This window comes from Hyperolius riggenbachi, chromosome 1 (genome assembly GCF_040937935.1).
Source record: "Hyperolius riggenbachi isolate aHypRig1 chromosome 1, aHypRig1.pri, whole genome shotgun sequence".
Taxonomy (NCBI): domain Eukaryota; kingdom Metazoa; phylum Chordata; class Amphibia; order Anura; family Hyperoliidae; genus Hyperolius; species Hyperolius riggenbachi.
Genome location: NC_090646.1, coordinates 472,011,484 through 472,035,348, shown reverse-complemented (window position 1 = coordinate 472,035,348; position 23,865 = coordinate 472,011,484). Strand labels below are relative to the sequence as shown.

Sequence of the window (23,865 nt, the reverse complement as noted above, 5' to 3'; positions counted from 1 at the left end):
GGGGCGTATATATACGTACCAAAGATCTGGACCTAGTTAATAATCAGAAAAGTGGGTGGGGCCTACAAAAGCCAATGAAGTCATCAGTGAGCGGAGACAAATACAAATTTCACTGGGAAAATGTAATCTGCAGCCATTCTTACACTGTTTATGGTAGGTTTCTCAAACTTTGCACAGCTAGTCACTGGGTGACTGGGATTAATATTCAGAAAAGTGGGTGGAGCCTACAAAAGCCAATCAAAATTCACCTATTTTTAAGGGGAATATTTAATTGCTGCCATTCTTGCACTGTTAATGCCACAAGCTTTAAACCTGGTACAGTTGGTTATTGGGTGACTGGGGTTCAAATTCAGAAAAGGGATGGAGCCACAGCCAATCGGATACCTGGGCAATGCCGGGGCATCAGCTGGTTTTTAATAATTTTGCCAAAACCTCAAGTAAACTTTTTCATGTTGTCATTATGGGGTGTTGTGTGTAGAATTCTGAGGAAAGAAATTAATTTAATTCATTTTGGAATAAGGCTGTAACATAACAAAATGTGGAAAAAGTGGTGCCCTGTGAATACTTGCTGGATGCACTGTACAAAACATTACAAATCATACTTAAATTTGCAATCATCCTTGTAAGAAACACTCAGTTGTACATTTCTATGTCACCTTCTTCACCTCTATTAACAGAAAACAAAATTCTACACATACTTTCTTTAAAAGTTTTTATTTTCTTAAAAAGTCCTCCTTACAGGTCACAATCTAGTATCTGACCATTCCTAGTCAGCAGAAACGTTTACATCGGTTCCCAGCCAAGACTTTACAGCTGAGATCTTCATTCATGTTCCTGAAGACAGCAATGGCCAGAACATGGATCGCTGAGGACAGCAGGTGATTTGGGGATTTATTCTGCATTATTGGGGGACCTAGCCTACTACATTCCATAATCATTGTAAAACCCAGATATATTCTAACAGTAGCTAATTTTATTGTCAACCAACGTGCATAGTAGTCAGTAAGGGATGGCAGCTTATCATTTTCCATAGATTGTGTTCTTTAATATACATCTGTCACCTCTTCAATGGTTTTATCCAAGTGCAGAATTCCCAGAGAAATCTGTTCTCACTTGTGCCAGGTCCTGTATGTCAGGGAAGTGACACTGATGTCCTGTCTGCCTGCTGGCACCACACTCCTGGCCAGGGCGAGTGTAAGCTCACAAGTCAGAAGTGCTGTGCTGCAGCCCAACCAGGTGCATCACCAGCTAACAAACAGGATCTCTGCATTCAATGAGACCGATTTCTTTCAGGATTGTGCACTTGGCAAAACATCTGCCTTGCTTGTAATGTGTGTGTCCTAATAAAGCTGTGGGGGGTCAGTGTGTGACTCCTGTTCATGGTGCTCTGTATGGAATCTGTAACGACCTCCTTATCACATGGCAGTCACTGGCAGACACAGATCTGAGCTCGGGGGAATAGCACCGCTGAGAAATGGCTCTGCTTTTGCAACCTTTATGAAAAGTCTGACAGGTAGGACTTTATATAGCAACACATAGATGGTCGGTGGGATGCTAATAATTCAGAGCTGAAGCACTTTATGCAAATTGGTGCAGTGGCTGCTGCATTTGACGAGTTCATTCCCAATCTGCAAAAATTAGCATCCGCTCTGAATTCTAACATCTCATTCACCATCTGTAGAACCACTGCTCTGGTGGTAAGTGTAATGCTCTGGTGGGAAGCATAACTTTAGAACTATGGAAAATGTCAAGCCAGCTTTATCAGTCGGTTGAGCAAGTGGCATGTGTCATTGTACTATGTGTAGGATAATTTAGCTGTGTGAGCGGTATGTGAATGGTGCGGGTTCTCCAGTGTCAGGACAAGGGTTAGTGAAGACCCTACAGCTCTTCCCTGGTCTCCTCCTCTGTGACTTTTCCCTCCACACTCTCCTGCTTCTCTTCCTTAACAGGCTTTGCAGGAGCCAGCTTAAACTCTGCGGGAACAGCAGCATCTGGGCTCTCCTTCCTATAAAATCCCAAATCCTTCAATAGCTGGTTGATTTCATTTCTTGTCATTTCACGGAGAGGAATTCTCTGGAAAGGAGAAAAGAAATATATATAGATGTCATTTGCTCTCAAAGGTCAAGTGTATTTCCATTCAGCATAAACTGCTTATGTTTCTAACTGGCAGAGGCTTTCCGCAGAATAACATAAACAGATAATCATTGTGTTTATGAGAGAAATGATGGCTGAAATTAGGCGATTCCCATGAGATGCAGAAGACTAGGAGTGGAGGTATTATGACACTGACATGCAAGCATTACAAGTGCAACAGTAATCCTTTCTGGACAGAAGTGTGTTGATGTGCAGAGCCCTAGCAGTAAGTGTTTTGTAAACACTCCAATGTAGGGTTGCTTTCATATAACAGATGGTAACTGCCAGCATAATTTTCAACGTGTCCAAAAATAGGATTATAATGCATTGTTTCAGGACCTTGCAAATAATGGCTTTATAGGCTTGCAGGAAATCTGGGCGCACCCTGCACCACCACAGGCCGTAATGTGAATGACAGTTATAGTGGCACTCAGACAGCAATTTCGGCACTAGCTGGCAGCCGAATTACATCTTCCCCCGGGGTCCATGGCGACCTGGAAGGGGAATAGTAATTAACGTCGCCAGGACTTTTGCAGAAGCATTGTGAGACGTTCCTTGTGGCCAAATTTCCCAGTGCTGTTTTTGCATGTGCACTTGCAGTCCATCCATACCTCCAGAACTGCTGGATTACAGCAACTCTTTGTCCTTAGTTTTACAAAGCTATCTATTCCAACCTGCACACACTCATTTGGCTTATTTGATTTTAATGAGCGTGAGCAAGAATCTATGACCTCATTGACTATGGTTCTCCTGTCCTGGAAAGCTTGGTGATCCAACAAATCAACACTTTTTCTGGAAAAAAAAAAATCTGTTAGGTGGCAGAGTCCTTGTCTTTGTGATGGCAGAACATGGCTAAGATTGCTTAAAAAAGGGAAAAAAAATAGCTAGTGAACTAGCTTTTTTTTTTTTCCCTTTTTTTAAGCAATCTTAGCCATATTCTGCCATCACAAAGACAAGGACTACTCCCTATCAAATTGGACAGGCGAATCTTGTCACCCTGGCAGGTGCTAACAACAACTGGATCAGGCAACATTATGGTCTCCTGATTTTTAGACTTGCCAGTGTAAGGCCCGGTTCACATTAGCGGTGGCCGTCCGGAATCGCCGTTCCGGAGCCGGACCGCTTGCAGAACGGACGGAACGGACGCACGGCAATAGCTATGAAAGCCTATGCGTCCGTTCACATGCGTCCGTTCTGCCGGACCGGAGCCGGACCGGATCCGGACCGGATCCGGACTCCGGCGTCCGTTCCAACATGCGCTATTTTTTGGTCCGGCTCCTCCGGCAGCCGTATCCGGGGCGGAGCCGGACTGCACCATCCGGCCAATACAAAGTAATGAGAACCGGAGAGCGCACAACACACTGGCTACAAAAACCGGACGTTCTACCCCACTTCCTATGCATTTTGGATGGGGACCACATGGAGTTCACAGAGTGGGGCAGCAGCGATTTCATGCTGGAGCTCTAGGCAGCAACATGTCTGATATAAGTCTGATAACGAGGAGGCGAACAACAGAGAATTCCCAGGTATACGAAAAATGCCTGGATCCATGGTCCCAACTGCAGTCTCTGTATCCACGGATGGTCTCCACACGTCCACCTGTCTCCAACAATGACCCCAGACCCTTCTGCTGACCTCCCAGACCCCAGGTATTTACAGGTTGTTATCTCCTTAAGAAACCGGATCCGGACCGCAACCGTGTTCACACCGCACGGAAACCGGATGCAAACGGACCGGATCCGGACCGGATCCGTATAGGAACCGTACGGATCAGGTCCGGTCCGGATACGGTGCGGTCCGGACATCCGGTGCGGTTTTGACAAAACCGCAAGTGTGAACGGGGCCTTAGTGCTGGCGAGTTTGTCAATTGCATCAGGCCCATTGAATTTTATGAACAGATTGTGTAGGGAAGCTCACATACTATCAGTTTATTGCTGGTGATTACTGCCACAGATATCACAGCCCATAATTGTTATATATTTGGAACTACTGTATTATTTTCCATAACATCCATTAGACAAGACTTCCATATACTGAACTGTAGTTGCGCAGTAGATAAATGTTAAATTCATAAGTCAATAATTATATACATAAAGTTATGTTGGTTGTTACAATTTTAGTTGTTCTATCCCGTTTTTATTGCTTTGCTTGTAATGCTGGCCAGAGAAGTGGCAATTTTTAAATTGTTCAGTGTGAATGCTTCAGTTATTGAAAACTATTGCATTGCCAACAAACAAATCCACGTCCATGTGGTAAAATAATCAAAAGCCTTCATTTCTACCCTAGCTGAATGTTTCTATTTCAAGAAACCGTAAAATGTACACTGGAGTATATAAAAACTGTTCTTAAAATTTTTGCTTCCCAGTCAATTCAATAAAATGGTCATATTGACTAGAAAACTACAATTTTTACTGCCACATTTGTGGGCACCATAAAAAACGCTCTTTCCGGTCTTGTTAAGATTTTATCCTGGTCCGGGTGTGAATGATACTTTAGCAGCTGTTTCTAACACATACGGTTGTGTGTATGGCAAGCATTTTTTCCATGCAGGGCCCACTCATCCTCTGGGGTGAGTAATATTTCTTATGTAACCAATCTCTCTAGTTATCTCTCTGAAAAGATAAAGATAACTGTGCAATAACTGTACTTGTGCAGCTGGTCATTGACTTTTTTTTAACAACTTCTTATGACCTCTAATCCAATGAAAGTTCATGGAATTAAACTCTCAACAGTCACTAGATCCAGATGATATAAAGTCCTTCCCAATTGTACAAAAGTTGCAGGTCAAATCAAACTTCTCAGTATAAATGTTCCCAGTGAAGCATTCCACCGACAAGCAGATAATGCACTCACCGAATCAGTCAGCTGACCAAATTACAGACCAGCAAACACGTTTTTTTTTTTTTTTTTACTACGCACGATCTCAGGCTCCAAACACTCAGCAGGGTTCCCTCAGTGATGCATGTAAAAAATAAACAGATAACTCCACATTGCATAATACTGTTATTATACAGGGACTCTTTCAACCACCAGTGTGCTTTGGGTTAAACACCCTTTTACACTTGTATCACCATCCATCAGTAATGGAGAAAAGCACACTTAACCACTTTCCCCACCACTACAGTATATCTACGTCAGCTGTGGCACTCTCCAAGCCACAGCGACGTAGATATACTGACCTGCTTTAAGCCCTTTTGTGCAGGAACAGGTGCGCTTCAGAGCGCACCCCCCGGCACTGTCGGTTGCCTTACTAATTGGCAAAAGGGAACATGTTCCCTTGTAGCCAATTAGTGACCCCCCCCCCCCCCCCCCCCCGCGGATGAACGATCACCGCTGTAGCAAACAGTGTGATCCTTCATCTCCCCGTCCTCCGTGCACAGATAGCTAAAAAAATGTAAATAAAGCCGCCTCTCTCACCTTACCTCGTTCCAGCGATGAGCCTGCAGCCCGAGCATCCGATCCCAGCTCTGAACTCAGCCGCGTATTGCCGGTGACCCGGGTCCCGGCTTGATGACGTCATCAGGCCGGGACCCAGGTCACCGGCAATACGCGGCTGAGTTCAGAGCTGGGATCGGATGCTCGGGCTGCAGGCTCATCGCTGGAACGAGGTAAGGTGAGAGAGGTGGCTTTATTTACATTTTTTTGGCATCTGTGCACGGAGGGGCTGCCTGATGGGGGGGGGGGTCATACATCTGCCTACCCACACTGGGGGGGAGGGGGGGTTTGGGGGTGCAAAAAAACTGCCAGGCATCTGGGTAACTGGGGGGATGACATCACAATGGGGGATCATTTGGCTATCTGGGGGGGGGGGGGGGGTAACCTAATACTGGGGGCACATCTGGCTATAATTGGTGGGGGGGGGGGGGGGCAATTCTGGGGGCACATATGGCTATAATGGGGGAAATTTTATCCTGGGGACACAACTGCCTATAATGAGGGGTGCCAATCCTGGCGGCGTTACTGTCTCTCTGTACTGGGGGGTGGTAGATACATGGGACACATCTGACTATACGGGGGTGCCGATATTGGGGTCACATCTGGCTAAACTGGGAAGGTTGGGCTGATACTCGGGGCACATCTGACTATATTAGGGGGGACATTAACTGGTGGAATGGTTTTATCACTGTGGCACTTTTTATTTTTAAACTGGCATTGTTAAAAACTGAGAAATAATGCATTTTTTTTAATTTTTGTTCCCTTTTTTCAATTAAAATGCCTAGAAAACAAAATTGTTCTTGGAACTAAATACCCCCCATTGAAAGCCTGGTTTGTCTTGAAAAAAAAAGATATATAGATCATTTAGGTGTAGTGAGTAGGGATAAAGTTATTGCTGATTGAATAGGGACACCGTTAAAGCGTCAAAACTGCTCTGGTCAATAAGGGGAAAACAAGGTCTGGATGTGAAGTGGTTAAAGAGAACTGGTGACTAAGCACCCCATGTATTTTACCATATATATCAATGCGAACATGTCAGTAAACTCCTACCCTGCCCTCTGTTTCATTCTTCACTGCTAAATCTGCCTGTTATCAGCCCTGATAAGAATCCCCGACTGAGCATTCAGTCTAGCTTTTCCCAGAATGATTATAGCTGAGTCAGTCTTCTGTGATGTCTTTTCAAGCCCAAATCTGCCCCCTTGTGGCTCTGCTTTGTTGCTATTTATCCTCGAAGCAGCAAAGCAGAGCCACAAGAGGGCAGGCTTGGGCTTGAAAAGACATCACGGAGGACTGACTGAGCTATAATCCTTCCTGGAAAAGCTAGACTGAATGCTCAGTTGGGGATTCTTATCAGGGCTGATAACAGGCAGATTTAGCAGAGAGGAATGAAACCGAGAGCAGGGTAGGTGTTTTCTCTAATGTTCATATATATATATATATATATATATATATATATATATATATATATATACATACATACATACATACATACATACATACATACATACATACATACATACATACATACATACATACATACATACATACATACATACATACATACATACATACATACGAGAAAACACCTACCCTGCTCTATATATATATTACATGAGGGTGCTTCGTCTCTGGTTCCCTTTAAATTAGCTAAGTGCTCAACAGTCACTAGATCCAGATGATATGGGCGGAGTTTGGACATCCATGGAGACGCCAGGAGCATATGGATTTTGATATGCGCATGACTTTACCTTCATATGCGATTGCACTCAATTTTTATATTTTTATTTAATAAACAGTTTCGCACTATTGGAGTTCTCTTTTAGTTGAAGGTCTGCTTGTACGGTCGATGAGGAAGACCCCCAAAAAGGGAGTTCAAACGCTGTTGCTGGTCTGTGCTGGGTCAGCCATAGCATTTGGTAAGAGGCGGATGTTATAATCTGGTGGATGATGACACTATTGAAAAAGGTGTTTAACCCAAAGCACGCTGGTGGTGGAAAGAGTCCCTGTATAATAACAGTATTATGCAATGTGCAGTTATCTGTTTATTTTTTACATGCATCACTGAGGGATCCCTGCTGAGGGTTTGGAGCCTGAGATCGTGTTTGCTGGTCTGTAATTTGATCAGCTGACTGATTCGATGAGTGCAATCTGTATTATTTGCTTGTCGGTGGAATGCTTCACTGTGAAAATTTATACTGAGTAGAAGGTTGATTTGAACTGCAACTTGTGTACAATTAGGATGGACTTTAAATCATCTGGATCTAGTGACTGTTGAGTGCTTTGCTAAATTGTGTGTGTTAAGGGTACACCACGCTAGTGGTGTAGCGAACCAGTCATAAAGGGAACCTAAACCGAGAAGGATATGGATTTTTCCTTTTAAAATAATACTAGTTGCCTGATTATCCTGCTGATCCTGTGTCTCTAATACTTTCAGCCACAGCCCCTGAACAAGCATGCAGATCAGGTGCTCTGACTGAAGTCGGACTGTATTAACTGCATGCTTGTTTCAGGTGTGTGATTCAGCCAGCACTGCAGCCAAAGAGCTCATCAGGCCTGCCAGGCAACTGGTATTGTTTAACAGGAAACAACCATATCCCTCTCAGTTAAGGTTCCCTTTAACCTACTCACAGAGTGACTTCTCATTTATTTAATTTAACACACTCACTTAAAAACCTCTGTAAGATCACTGAACTAAATCTTAAATTGGTAAAAATAAATCAAATTTCCCTATTCCTGGACTGCTTCCCCAACATACCTGTTCTAATGGTCTGTTTGCTCTAACACTCTAAACTGTACATGGCGCGTGGTTTACCAAACACTTCAGCAATCTGTTACTGCAACTGAAGCGCCAGCAGAAGCTGAATACACCCACATACAGCTTCTATGGCAAAGACAGAACTTTGTGTTGGCAAACAGCTTTATAAAGCACCCATAGCTACAGAAGGTGAACATGAACCTTACTTCATAAGCATAATTATTCCTTAATTTACTTTTTAATGCGTGGCACTGCCTCCTTGTAACCTGCAGATGTCACTGTTGCAGCTGCTCACTGCAAACCATAATGAGATGTATGCATCTGCAGCAACAATAGATGTCTCATAAAGACAGCTGTGCTTCATACAGAGGGGGAAGCAATGCATATGCAGTACTGGCTGTGCTGATTCAGGCTCATTTTATAGAAAAGTGGAAGAAATGTAAAGGAGAAAGGAATTGAGAAGTTGCTATAGCGAGCAATTAGGTTTTATTTTTAGAACTTAATGGAACAAGAATTTTCATAGGTAGTTTCTCAGTGTCTATTCTCACTTTATTTGTTCATTTCTCTATCAACTGAGGCCAACTATCTTAACCTGTAGAGCACATCAGTTGTATTTCCTTAAGTTATCAACAGAATGTAGATGACATTTATACAGTATGCAGCAGCCTTTGGGCAATCTTTAGAATACTTACTTGTGCCATTAACATACAGTGATGTGAAAAACTATTTGCCCCCTTCCTGATTTCTTATTCTTTTGCATGTTTGTCACGCTTAAATGTTTCTGCCAGTGTTGCCAACCTTGGAAATACATTTTTACTGACAAAGCACAAAAAATTTACTGACAGAACACTTTTTTTTTACTGACATCTAATATTGAAATTGATTGAGCATGCCAACCTGAGATATTCCAGCATGTCCGATTGTGATCGATACATGCAACTAATTTTGGCCCGAAATTGGATTGATTGTAAACAAGGCATGCTCTTGGTGGCACCAATTTCTATAATATCAATAATAATTGTCTTATCTGATGGTTGATCGGCCGCCAAGTCTACAGATGTATGGCCACCTTTAGCTAGAGCAGTGTACATTCCAGAGTGATAGAATACGTGAACTGATAAGTAGTAAGTGCTGTGATCTTCTGGGAAAGAGAGAGGGGTTTTTTTTACTGACACCACAATTTTTTTCATGGACTTTACTGACAGCCCAGATTTGTTGACTTTTTTACTGACTGTCAGTAAATTTACTGGCGGTTGGCAACACTGGTTTCTGCTCATCAAAAACCGTTAACTATTAGTCAAAGATAATAAAAACCATCATTTAAAACTGCATTTTGTCTTCAATTATGTTATTTAGTGAGAAAAAAAACTCAAAACTTACATGGCCCTGTGTGATAAAGAAATTGCCCCTGAACCTAATAACTGGTTGGGCCACCCTTAGCAATAACTGCAATCAAGCGTTTGCGATAACTTGCAACGAGTCTTTTTTACAGCGCTCTGGAGGAATTTTGGCCCACTCATCTTTGCAGAATTGTTGTAATTCAGCTTTATTAGAGGGTTTTCTAGCATGAACCGCCTTTTTAAGGTCATGCCACAACATCTCAATAAGATTCAGGTCAGGACTTTGACTAGGCCACTCCAAAGTCATCTTTTTGTTTTTCTTCAGCCATTCGGAGGTGGATTTGCTGGTGTGTTTTGGGTCCTTGTACTGCTGCAGCACCCAAGATCGCTTCAGCTTGAGTTGACCAACAGATGGCCGGACATTCTCCTTCAGGATTTTTTGGTAGACAGTAGAATTCATGGTTCCATCTATCACAGCAAGCCTTCCAGGTCCTGAAGCAGCAAAACAACCCCAGACCATCACACTATCACCACCATATTTTACTGTTGGTATGATGTTCTTTTGCTGAAATGCTGTGTTACTTCTACGCCAGATGTAACGGGACACGCACCTTCCAAAAAGTTCAACTTTTGTCTCGACGGTCCGAAAGGTATTTTCCCAAAAGTCTTGGCAATCATTGAGATGTTTTTAGCAAAATTGAGATGAGCCTTAATGTTTTTTTTTTGCTTAAAAGTGGTTTGCGCCTTGGATATCTGCCATGCAGGCCGTTTTTGCCCAGTCTCTTGTTTATGGTGGAGTCGTGAACACTGACCTTAATTAAAGCAAGTGAGGCCTGCAGTTCTTTAGATGTTGTCCTTGGGTCTTTTGTGGCCTTTTGGATGAGTTTTCTCTGCGCTCTTGGGGTATTTTTGGTCGACCGGCCACTCCTGGGAAGGTTCATCACTGTTCCATGTTTTTGCCATTTGTGGATAATGGCTCTCACTGTGGTTCACTGGAGTCCCAAAGCTTTAGAAATGGCTTTATAACCTTTACCAGACTGATAGATCTCAGTTACTTTTCTTCTCATTTGTTCCTGAATTTCTTTGGATCTTGGCATGATGTCTAGCTTTTGAGGTGATTTTGGTCTACTTCTCTGTGTCAGATAGCTCCTATTTAAGTGATTTCTTGATTGAAACAGGTGTGGCAGTAATCAGGCCTGGGGGTGACTACAGAAATTGAACTCAGGTGTGATAAACCAGTTAAGTTATTTTTTTTTTAACAAAGGGGGCAATCACTTTTTCACACGGCCATGTAGATTTGGAGTTTTTTTTCTCACTAAATAATAAAAATCATTTAAAACTGTATTTTGTGCTCAATTATGTTATCTTTGACTAATAGTTAAATGTTTCTGCTGATCAAAAACCGTTAAGTGTGACAAACATGCAAAAGAATAAGAAATCAGGAAGGGGGCAAATAGTTTTTCACATCACTGTACATTCTTGGAACAGGAAGTGATCTATGAAGGACAGGATGTGAATGTCTGCCACACAGCTGCAGCAATCCCAGTTAGGATGCTACTGTATAACCTTCAGTAGCAATACACTGTATATATACAGTATAATAAGCTTACTAACTGATGCTCTTTTTTTCATGTGAATTCACACGATAATGTCTGGCCAGTATTTTAGTTTCCAGGTGGTAGTCACTGATGTGAAAGGCTTGTTCTGTGTGTAACTGGTTATACTGAACAATGTAGAAAGACTGCTGAGAGCATAATCTGAATTGGGAGTTGTATATGTATGCTTACTCATACATTTTAAGTCGCCTGAAGACCTGATAAAATCTGTTGTAGAGTCTGTTACTTGACAGCCTAGTAAAGCCTAGTCCTCACCTCCAGCTCCTCATATATGTCAGAGAGGAGTATTAGTTCAGGATCTGCTCCAGCCATATGCTTCATCTCAAGGTTGTGACTGAGAAAAGACATGCTGTCAAGGAAGAACTATTCATACTTTATATAGAATATCTACTGCAACCAACTAGGCCTAATTGGTATCTCTAACAGTTTAGGAAACCATGCATGTTCCTAAAGGTGACCACACAAGATACAATAAAATGATCCAGTTTTATGGTACTAAGATAAAAAACGAGTGTAGTCATTTAACTCTCCTTACTTGACTCCACCAGGATCCTTAATACCGGGTGTTGGGAAATTTGGGCACCCAAAAACCCCGACAGTTGAATATAGGTAAATTACGTTTTAGTGAAAATTACCATTTTACTACAGCTAAACCTAAGCCTTTTCTCACACTGAACCCTCCAACCCACTACCAATGCCTAACATTAAACACCCCCCCCCCAATGCCACACCCCTAACCTTAATCATACCTCTTCAGCGCTCAAATTTCCCCTCATTGCTCGTATTACAATGGGGGCCTATGGCAGCAGCCAAACTTCCACTGCTAATGGGTGCCAAAATCTCCCATTCCCCTCAAAGGACAACTGAAGTGAGAAGAATATGGAGGTTGCCATATTTATTTCCTGTTAATACCAGTTGCCTGGCAGTCCTGCTGATCTATTTGGCTGCAGTAGTGTCTGAATAACACCAGAAACAAGCATGCAGCTAATCTTCTCAGAACTGACAATAACGTCAGAAACGCCTAATCTGCTGCATGCTTGTTCAGGGTCTGTGGCTAAAAGGATTAGAGGCAGAGGATCAGCTGGATAGCCAGGCAATCTGCATTGTTTAAAAGGAAATCAATATGGCAGCCTCCATAATCCTCTCACCTCAGGTGTCCTTTAATACATAGTTACATAGTTATTTTGGTTGAAAAGCCCGTCCCCCACATACCCCTGTTGATCCAGAGGAAGGCGAAAAAAACCCCACAAGGCATGGTCCAATTAGCCCCAAAAGGGAAAAATTCCTTCCTGACTCCAGATGGCAATCAGATAAAATCCCTGGATCAACATCATTAGGCATAACCTAGTAATTGTAGCCATGGATGTCTTTCAACGCAAGGAAAGCATCTAAGCCCCCTTTAAATGCAGGTATAGAGTTTGCCATAACGACTTCCTGTGGCAATGCATTCCACATCTTAATCACTCTTACTGTAAAGAACCCTTTCCTAAATGGCTAAAACGTTTTTCCTCCATGCGCAGCTCATGTCCTCTAGTCCTTTGCGAAGGCCTAGGGACAAAAAGCTTATCCGCCAAGCTATTATATTGCCCTCTGATGTATTTATACATGTTAATTAGATCTCCTCTAAGGCGTCTTTTCTCTAGACTAAATAAACCCAGTTTATCTAACCTTTCTTGGTAAGCGAGACCTTCCATCCCACGTATCAATTTTGTAGCTAGTCTCTGCACCTGCTCTAAAACTGCAATATCTTTTTTGTAATGTGGTGCCCAGAACTGAATTCCATATTCCAGATGTGGCCTTACTAGAGAGTTAAACAGGGGCAATATTATGCTAGCATCTCGAGTTTTTATTTCCCTTTTAATGCATCCCAAAATTTTGTTAGCTTTAGCTGCAGCTGCTTGGCATTGAGTACGATTATTTAACTTGTTGTCGATGAGTACTCCTAAGTCCTTCTCCAAGTTTGATGTTCCCAACTGTATCCCATTTATTTTGTATGGTGCTAGACCATTGGTACGACCAAAATGCATGACTTTACATTTGTCAACATTGAATTTCATCTGCCATGTATGTGCCCATATAGCCATCCTATCCAGATCCTGTTGCAATATGACACTATCTTACTATTACTATTACTATTACTATTCCTAATACTATTTTGTTTAATCTGTAGCTGGGAAACTGGCATTACCAGGTGAGGAACCATAACTGATGTCTTACAATACTGGACTGAACTCTTGAAAGGCCCGATTTAGGGATTAAATAGCCTAGAGAGTAAGAAGTGTGGCCCATCCCAGATATATCATTACCTGCAGCCCCCTCTCCCATTCCGGGCATCAGAGGACACAGAGCAAGGCTGATGGTGTAGCTGTCAGCAGAGTCATCCAGGGATAATTAGATGAAGGTTGTAAGATACCTGAGCTAAGAGGTAAGATTAGGACAAAATAAAGAATACCCTTCATGGTGCATTCTGTATATGGGCCCCCCACCCCTTCCTCACCACTCAAAATCAGTACTGCCACTGGACTTCAGCATAGTTATCCAGGGGCTACCAACAAAGGAAACAAGACACAAAAATAAGCAAAATAGAAAAATAATGCAGGTAACCGCAATCCCAGCCGCTCCTGAGGCCTTCTAGGGCCCACTTTCACTTTTGTGACCTCTCGGTCATGACGCTGGAAGGAAAGAGCTCTCTCTAACCCAGCGTGCAGGGAGGTGGGGGCGCGGCCAGGGAGAGAGATGCCCAATGGCCCCTAGTGGGCGTTTGAGCAGGGAATCTTCTCCTCCCTTACCCTTAGCAACATATATTTTAGCTAATTTCAGGGGGGCTGTGGTGGTGGGGGGGGGGGGGGGACACAGAGGCATCTCATGAGGCAAAGAACATGCCTCTGTGTCCCATCACCGCCCCGCGCCCCCCCCCCCCCCCTCGCACTGCCTCAGGGTCACTTTAAAGCTATTACTATCATAAAATGCAACCTAACCCAATTCTCACACAGAACCCTCCCTCTACTGATGCCTGTATGTGGACAAATCACATACATATCTCCATTCTCGCATAAAGGATACTAAAAAGGGATGTCTTCATTTACGAAGGCCTTCACCTGAAAAACAAAGAGAACTCTGTTACTGCTCAGTTTTGTACTTTGCTCAGTTTGTCATCAGCATAATTTACCACAATATTCCAGTAACAGTGACTAAAGTAAACCTTTACAAGAAAAGTCAAAAAGTGAATATTTACATATTATTCAGCAGGTAATATCTCTGGAAGTACTGATCCCTCTAGCGTGCAGTTTTCACTGCAGGTAATTTCTGATTATGATTTTTTTTTATATGCTGAGCTTGGATTGCCTAGGCTTGTGATGGGTACGATGCTGTGGTCAGTAGATAGTCCTCTATTGTGGTGCAGAGATGCTGGAGCCTAGTGTATAGGGTCCAAAAACATTTTTTTTAATGGATTGCTCCTTAAAGAGAATCTGTATTGTTAAAATCGCACAAAAGTAAACATACCAGTGCGTTAGGGGACATCTCCTATTACCCTCTGTCACAATTTCGCCGCTCATCGCCGCATTAAAAGTGGTTAAAAACAGTTTTAAAAAGTTGGTTTATAAACAAACAAAATGGCCACCAAAACAGGAAGTAGGTTGATGTACAGTATGTCCACACATAGAAAATACATCCATACACAAGCAGGCTGTATACAGCCTTCCTTTTGAATCTCAAGAGATCATTTGTGTGTTTCTTTCCCCCTGCATCTCTCATGCACTGAAGTTTCAGGCTGTTTCTTCCTGCAAACAGCTTTGCCCTTGTCTGTAATTCCTCAGTATGTGAAAGCCCAGCCAGCTCAGAGGACGATTTATCCTGCTTGTAAAAGAGAAGAGAAGAGAGAAGCTGCCCTAATCTAAATAATACACAGGCAGTGTGCATAGAGGGGCCTGGAAGGGGGAGTTCATAGCAGAACCACAACACTGAAGAACTTGGCAGCCTTCCAGACACATGCCGACAAGTCTGACAGGGGAAAGATACATTGATTTATTACAGAGATGGTGATAGTAGAACGTGCCGCAGTAAGCCAGAACACATTAGAATAGCTTTTGGAACTTGTAGGATGATAAAAAACAGGATGAATTTTTGTTACGGAGTCTCTTTAAAGATCATACTTCTAATGGGGTAGACTGATTTTTATGGTGTTGATTAGTGCTTTGAACACAACTGTAATTACCCTCCGCTTCCTCTCCCGGCCCCACTGTGTGCCTGCGCTCCCTCTCCTGCCCCCTCCTCCCCATGCCTCCACTCCCTCTCCTGTCCCAACCCCTCCTATCCACTGTGTTCCTCCGCTCCCTCTCCTGACACCCCTGGTGTGTAGCTTACCTAATCTGCTATGCCCACGGGATTGCAGATATCCCTCTCCTTCGCTTGTCTCACTCTAGTGTTCGGCTTGTATAGATTGCATCATCAATACAAGCCGAACACTAGAGCGAGCTGTGCGGAGGAGGATGTCTGCAGTGCCCGCGGGCATGGCGGATTAGGTAAGCAGCTACCGCTACTGCTGCTATACACTTGCAAGGGGTCCAGGATAGGGAGCAGAGGCAGTGGGGGGAGCCAGGCACTCGTGGGCACACAGGCAGGGAATCCCCAAAGTGGCAGCAGGCCTTTGCCGTATAAGACCTAGGGACTTTCTCCCAATTTTTTGAGGAGAAAAAGTGTGTCCTATATAAGAAAATACGGAACTAATTGGTGATTCAGAGTTAAATTCACTTCAATGCAACCTCAGAGCACATTTTGCACACAAAAGTTGTGGCTATCTGCTGCCCTCTGCTGTTTTGGACTTTCCTGGGCCTCTGCAGCAGATTGCAGCCTGTAGTTTAAAAGGAAATCTGACATCAGGGATATGTTGGCTGCCATATTTATTTCCTTTTAACCCTTTCAGGTGTTAAAAGGAAATAAACATGTGATCCCTTAGCCAATCAGTGTTTCCCAATTATCACTGTTTTAGGCCTGGAACCCACAAGAAAGTGCTATTGCAATCGCTAGCGATTTGTGATAGCGTTTTGCAAGCGATTTTTGGAGCAATTTCCCTGCTCCTATACAATACATTGGAATGGAAACGCACCCAAAATGCTGCATGTCCTGTGACTGCGATTTCCTTAATCGCAATTGCTCTAGTGGAATCTGACCCATCCATTTACATTGGCAGAGCGTTTAGGGAAATCGCTAGCGATTTAAAGTGTTCCCTAAACTCTCCAAAAAAATACTCTAGTGGGTTCCAGTCCTTTAAAAAAAAAAGTGTTAAAGAGCCGCCCAATCATTGGTGCAATGGATCATAGGGTCCCTGAACCAATCAGTATGCTTGAAGGTCTGTACCCACGACGTGATTTTTGCAGCGACTTTTTTTGTGACGAATGATAATCTTCATGAAATTGTGTAACGTTGTTTAACAAAAGTTGGTTAAACCATGTTTAGCAGCGATCGCGGCCCTCATGACGGATCACAAAGTGACCATTCACTCAGATCCTCAATTTCCTGCCGTGATAATTTTACTGCAATCATTTAAATTATCATTTGCGCTATTGTTACCACAGTAGCGAGGATGGATCGGGGCATGATTGCTGGTCGTGGCTGATCCCCGATCCATCTTTCCTTGGGTACTTATAATATTATTATTATTATTTATTTATATAGTGTCAACATATTCTGCAGCGCTTTACAAAGCACAGTAAGACGACACGAGGATCAAAAGTACAACCAAAAAATGTACAGCAGTCTCAAGCAGCATAAATATTACAACAAAAACAGTAAACATTAGGAGAATAGCCCTGCCCTTGTGAGCTTACAATCTAAAGAGTAGTAAGAGATGGGGGGTGGGGGGGGGGGGGGTGGGATGGATGAGGCAATGAGCTTTTGTCTCTGATTACATTGTGAACAGAAAAGTAAGCAGGGGCTGAAACATTTTATATGCTTGTCTGAAAATTTGTGTTTTGAGAGTGTGTTTGAATATGCCCAGGTTTGGAGCATAACGTACAGGCTGTGGAAGAGAGTTCCAGATGAGGGGTGATGCTCGTGTAAAGTCCTGGATGCGAGCATGAGAGGAGCTGATCAGCTTAGAGGCCAGGAGAATTTCTTGGGAGGAGCGAAGGTTGTGGGAGGGACAATATCTTGAGATTAGTGAGATGTATGGAGGGGACAACTTGTGAAGGGCTTTGTATGTTAGAGTCAGGAGTTTGAACTGGATCCTCTGGGTAATGGGTAACCAGTGGAGGGGACGGCACAGTGGAGCTGTATCAGAGGGCCGTGTGGACAGGTGAATGACGGGCAGCTGAATTTAGAAGGGATTGGAGAGGTGCTAGCCTGTTTTTTGGTAGACCACAGAGCAGGGTGTTCTAGTAGTCTAGGCGGGAGATGATTAAGGCATGTACAAGCATTTTGGTGGCCTCTTGTGAGAGGAAGGGACGGATACAGAATATATTTTTGAGCTGGAAATACCAGGCGGTGGTTAATGATGCAATGTGAGGTTTAAAGGAGAGCTCTGAGTCAAGTATAACCCCTAAGCAGGGGGCCTTAGTGGTCGAGGTTATTGGGGTGTTGTCTACAGTTATGGTTGCAATTGGTGGGTAGCAGTTGTTGGCAGTCTATGGTGCACAACAAACGTGTGGAAATGTGCAAAGGGGTCCTAATCACTGGATCTTCTGTTCACCATTTTTTAAATAACAGTACACAGAACTGATGGCACCCAATTTTTTTCTTTCCACTGCAAATCAGTAGCAGTGCTGCCAATGCAGTTTAGGCACTGATTATGTGTGAGTAGCCTCAGGCCTTCATAACTAAAGCTGGGTACACACGGTACAATTTTCCGTCAGATCGACGGATCTATTAGATAATGTCCGATCAGATTCCGATCTATTTTGAGATTGATTTTGGGTACTTATCAATGCAGGATCTATCTGGAACAATTTGGACGTCTACACACGATGCAATTTCTTAGATCACCGGTTGATCTGATGGAAAATTGTACAGTTTATGAGGCTTTAGATGTGCCAGTATTTAAAAGGATGATTTGGCAACCCTGATCAGTAGGGCTTCAGTGTGCCACTTTAGGTTACATTCTTTACTCAAGCCTTGTTTGCAAGAGAACAATACCTCTTTAGCAATGTATTAGACTGCACCTCTCTTTGTACACCATGAAATTTCCTGTCAGATCGATGTTAATGCGATAATTTTCAAAAGATCGGATCAACTTCCAATCAATTTGACAGATTTTTCGACAGTAGTTACTAAAAAAAATAGATTGAGTTATCGATCGGGAGTTGATCCGACCAGTTGTAAATTGTCGAATCCGCCCCGTCAATCTGATGGGAGATTGCGTGGTGTGTACTGGTTGTTAGAGTAAAGGGTCTGTATATGGTTGCTGTGCTAACAGTGGCTCTGAAATCCAGAGCATATGAAAGAAATCAAACAGTAGTAGCTTTTGCCTGTACGCGAGGACCTGTCATAATATGTGATGTCTATGTAGTGACACTGCTCTGACCGTGCTTTTCACACATTGTTGAGCCTTGACCTTCCTGTTAGAAGTAGCTCTCTGATGTAGCAGGATAAGCAGTTATACTGGAAGTGTGGGTTAATCCTGTGCAGTCATCTGAAACACACTCCTGCTGAATTATAGTTCATTGTTCTGCATGGTCTACAAAGCAGGAACAGTGTGACCCTGTACAGTTCTCTGCTTCACAAGGATCTGGGCCTTTTTTCCTTTGCAGTGCTGAATAACTGAAGTACATTACAATAGTGTTATGGTACGTGAATTTTTTTATTTTATGTTTTTACAAGAGCTTAAACAAGAGTCGTGAAAATTCCTAGATCACCTTTTACAACAAAAAATCTCATACTACACTACCAGCCTAGAAACATATAAATTGCTCAGATCTGTAGCTGGAAAAGACGTGAACTGTGCCAAATGAAATACATTGTAAAACTATAACTATAACATTTACAACTATGTCTTATTACCAAGCAAAGGTTGATTTATTCACTTGAAAGGACTAAATTGCATACTACCACACATACGCTTTTTACATTGAACAGTTTTTTGGGTTTTTTTTGTTTTGTTTTTTAATAAAATTTAAAAAAAAATCTGAACTGAATATGAAAAGTCAAATGACATACACACGTCATACTTACCTCATGTGCAGTCTACTCCTCCACCTCTTTCTAGTCTTCTGCGTTAGTCCACTGTGATGAATGGAATTCTCCATCCTCCATTTTGAAAATGACCATTACCCAATAGCAGCTTCCTGATCAGCACACTTTTAAACTGTAATATTGCCCACTTGAGCCATAGGGAATCATGGACATTCCCTTGCTCATCTGTTGTCCTTTTCAGTTATAACTGACAGCAACTGATATATTCCAGTTCTGACAAAATCGTGTCAGAAATGGAAGGAATGGTAAGAAGAAAATGTTACTTGCTGAGAAGAATTGACGGCGAGGTAAGTATGTAATTTTCATCTGCAGATATACTGTTTCAATACTTTAAAGGTTCCTTTTAAGACGCATATGCACTTCACATGTTCATAACTACCCTGGTCCCCTCTTTCTTCCTCATTCTTTTGTACATATTTCTGTAATCTCCAATTTCTCATTCTTTGAGGGGAGGAGGAATTGATGTGTTGCTTGTTTTAAAATACTTTCTATGAAGGAAAAGTAGTGATAATAGGACCAGTGTGGTTTAAATAATGAAAGTAAGTCTTCTGCTCATACATTCTTCATGGTATGTGTGACTAGGGTTGGGGCCGCTGGTGTGGCAGTGGCATGCCTTCCCTCAATCTCATTTCAAAAGGTTGGGAGGTTGTGATAATCCAGCCCCGCGATCCTCGTTAGAAGGTAGTAATGTGACAGAGCGTGCCAATCCTGTCTAATCTGCTCCCGTTAGCATTCGGGGAATAGTCGCACCCGATAGCAGGAAGTAAAGATTGCAGACGGACAATAGAGATTGGTTGCAACTCTGTCAACAATATGTAATGTGACAATCAATCGCCAATCCCGTGTTACTAGGCCACTGTTGCCATGCAGGTCTCATGCACTAGACTTCTGGAGGCAGATTCACTGTGTGCGTAGTAAATGGTTAAGATTGGTTGGAGGTGCCCATACATGTACAATCCCGATTGTATGTACAATCAGTAAACTAAAAATATCGATTTCACGCTGGAAATCTGGTAATTTGACTGCCACCACTCTCGTGTTAAGGGAGGAAAGAGACATCCGCTATCATAATATGGCAGTCAGCCCAATCACGTCCGACATGCTCCAGTAACCATTCGGGGAATAGTCACTTCCGACGGCTTGAAGACTGTTAGCAGCGTGACGTGAAAACTGGGTCCATATGTGATGCAATCTCTATTGTATGTACAATCGATAAACTAAAGTTATCGATTCCGCACAAGAAATCGCTCATTTCCTAGAAGGAAGAAACTTATTTACAACCAGCTAGCAAATCAACAATTTATAAGAAAATAATAAAACAAAGCGGTAGAATGACTCTTCAGAGGGCATGTTTGTTGTAGCAGCAATCGGATGACCAGAACAGGCACAAGACTGAATGATAAAATCATTAGTTTTATTCTAAAACTACATACACACAGTATACTTTAACCCACAGATAAATATACCTGTCCGTCAGAACAGATTGGGTTGATAGAAAAAGGGTAGAGAGGAAAAGAAACAGAATGTCTTAATGTACAGTTCAAATACCATTATTGGTAGTCCATGCGGCAATTGCAAGTCTTTGGCGAAAAGTCCAAGATGGCGATTGCTATGCGGCCATAGGCCGTGGTAGGAAATAATCCAAGTGATTTTGCCAGTGTCCAGCTAGCTGTCTGTTGATGTTAACTCGATGTCAGATTTTAGATGATGGACTTTGGACACAGGGCTTTCTGAGCTCTGTCAAGTTATACCCCTCACTTCAACAAGGAGGAGTTAGTGTGGGGATCACACACCTCTTTGGGGCCTGAGATGAGCCAGCCCCTTCTCCTGGAGTCAGAAAATTTACCTAAATCATGATAGGTGGGCTATCTCTGAAACCGTATAGGTTATGTTAAATCTAATAACATTTTCAGGTTGGTCAGAATTTATCAAAAACTATATCAAACTTGAGGGGTCTGGAGTGAACTGTGACCCCAAAATGCATATATCTGCTTTGGCAGGGCTTACCGTGAATTCAGAAACCTCTAATCGTGTGTTTTTTTTCCGAATTTCATCATAAGTGGGTTCTAAAGGCAGATGCCCATTTGGAAAGTCCCATTTATGACAAAAGATTGATTTCATTTTTGTGACGTCCCAGAAAGGTTTTAACTTGGTGAGAAGGCCAGCTGGGAGATGGCCTCCTTTCATCTCTTCTGCAGAGGGAATCCTAGAAGACCACTCTGCTGAGATTGATGCCGGCCAGTCTGACATTCTTGGTCTAGATTTTGTTCCGTCAAAGCTCATATCTGACTTCATCTGATGGATGAGCCTGTAAACTTTCCAGGGATGCTTGGGAACAGCTTTCACACCTATGTGCAAGGTTCCATAATTGAAAGCTATCAGTGATTGCGAGCAGAGCCAGGGAGAAGGGGGAAAAAGTTGATTTAAAAAAAAAAGTCATTTTGGTTACTTGCAATGAAATTTGCGTTTGTGTCTCCATTACGCAGACGCGGTTTTCTCGGGAACCGTGTGAGCATCAGAAGTATGTGTGTAACTGTCCTCTAGGTTGCTGAGGTGGTTGTTAGTGACCCACTGTACTGGGTTAAAAACAACCAACCACTATTCTTGTAAGAACTTAAATGTTCCCACAGCAGGGCTCCTCCTGTTACTTTTTTCCCCACCCTTCAGAATAGAACAAGCTATTCGCCTGATCTAAAGAGTGTAATGCAACTTGACTCTAGCTATTTTATTGTAAGTAAACTAGCAACAGGGCCCTGTAAGGTTCAGAAACCCAACGACCCAGCCATGCACCTCAAGTCCGATAGCACACTTCTGCCGCCCTTGCTATGCCCATCCCATGCTCACTCCAACCCCCACCCCCTTTCCCTCTCCCAGCTCGCTTGTGGTGACTGCTGTTCCAGTACCAAAGCCAGGTAGCTGTAATATGGGGGGAGTGTTGATGGTGAAGATTATAATCTAATTTACATCAGACTATTGGGGTTTTTCCTCATCTCTATGGGGACTTGCTGTTGCATTAGCCCTGCTTTGCGACTGTAGTCAGTAGTAAGATTGCGTAGGATACAGCTTTACTTACAGATGAGAATGTGGTGACCCACTACAGGGTAACATTAGATAAACTCTGCAGTGGTAGTGACTGAAAAGTAAGAAAATAGTAGTCATTGAGAGGTAAAAAGCTTGTGGTCACTGAGAGGTAAAGAACTGAAAGTGGGCCACTTCTCCTCCATCACTGCGCCAGGTGCGCCCTCCTCCCTCACTGCGACCCCTGGCGGACACCTGCCTTGTCCATCTCTAGAAATGGGGCTGGAACTAGTCACTGTGAGGTAAGGAACTGGTTGTCACTTAGATGTAAGAAACTAGTTGCCATCACGAGGTAAGGAACTGGTAGACTCTGGCTGGCTTACCCTTCAGTTTAGAGGTGGTGGGGGTGAGTTCCCTGGAGGTGAGAGGTCCAGGGCTTGCCCACACTTCCCTCTAGGTATCACATGGTGGTTTGGGGGGCCCCAGCTAGTGAGAGAGACCTGGGGCCCCCCGGCTGTCGTGCGGACCAGTGTTTGTGATTTTAAAAGACTGATAAGTCAATCCAACTGTTGGATCGACTTATCAGTCTTATCAGCTGTTTGAACAATAGCAAAATACTTTTTTTTTTTTTTTTTAGTTTTCAACTTGTTTCACAACAAAAGTTGCTTGATCGTTGTGCTGCATAAAAGACCGCTGTTGAATGAGTGTATGGAGCTTAACACCTTCTGTGTATGGACCTTTAGAAGTGAAGTCCTCTCCTAGCACCTTATCTTGGAATAGGGTATCGACTACCTAGCAAGATCCCTCCTGGATAGTTGATTTAGCAGAAATAAGACTGGGAAACTAGGCGAAGATTGGGAGGATCTACCAACACTGAATCATTTTTACACTGTACCTGTCACTGTTTGGATAAAGTAATAGTCATTTGTTGTCTTTTAGTAGCTTTGTCATCTCTGCATACAGTATATGCATGCTGAATGTATTTCTGTATAACAGTGCTGCTAGAGTTTGTTGTCCTGTGGCATTCTGTTTTTTCTCCCTCTCTTTTGGGCTGCCCCTCCTGACTAATTGGCAATTTCAAGGAGCCTTGAATATTTTATATACTGTTTGGCATGAAATATTGTTGTTGTTTGAATGGAACAGAGTGTGTTTTCAGGAAATGTGCCGGAGTACAAATAGATTATGACAGAAGCTGACTAGCAAGAAAGTGTGTATAGCAGTTTAGAAGAAGCAATGTTCCCTCTGCAGGCGGAGACTCTTATACCCAAATGCTATTTTCTTCTGGTGTACAGAACATTACAGCTTTCCAGCATGAGAAGAATTGCCTGTAATCAGTGGCATGTCATTGTCACCAGAGTATTTCTGGCATATGTCAACCTTT

At 42.8% G+C, this 23,865-nt stretch overlaps 1 protein-coding gene across 1 annotated transcript in view; it reads right to left on the bottom strand.

Annotated features, from left to right (window-relative positions):
• Positions 1 to 698: 698 nt before the first annotated feature.
• The window catches only part of SELENOM (selenoprotein M), a 42,509-nt gene continuing 19,342 nt past the window's right edge, over positions 699 to 23,865 (bottom strand). Inside the window, exons 3-5 of the mRNA XM_068271500.1 lie at positions 14,343 to 14,377; positions 11,535 to 11,613; positions 699 to 2,073 (exon numbers count right to left, since the gene is read on the bottom strand). Of these exons, the coding sequence (XP_068127601.1) occupies positions 1,879 to 2,073; positions 11,535 to 11,613; positions 14,343 to 14,377 (309 nt within the window). The 3' untranslated portion in view covers positions 699 to 1,878. The remainder of the gene's footprint in view (positions 2,074 to 11,534; positions 11,614 to 14,342; positions 14,378 to 23,865) is intronic.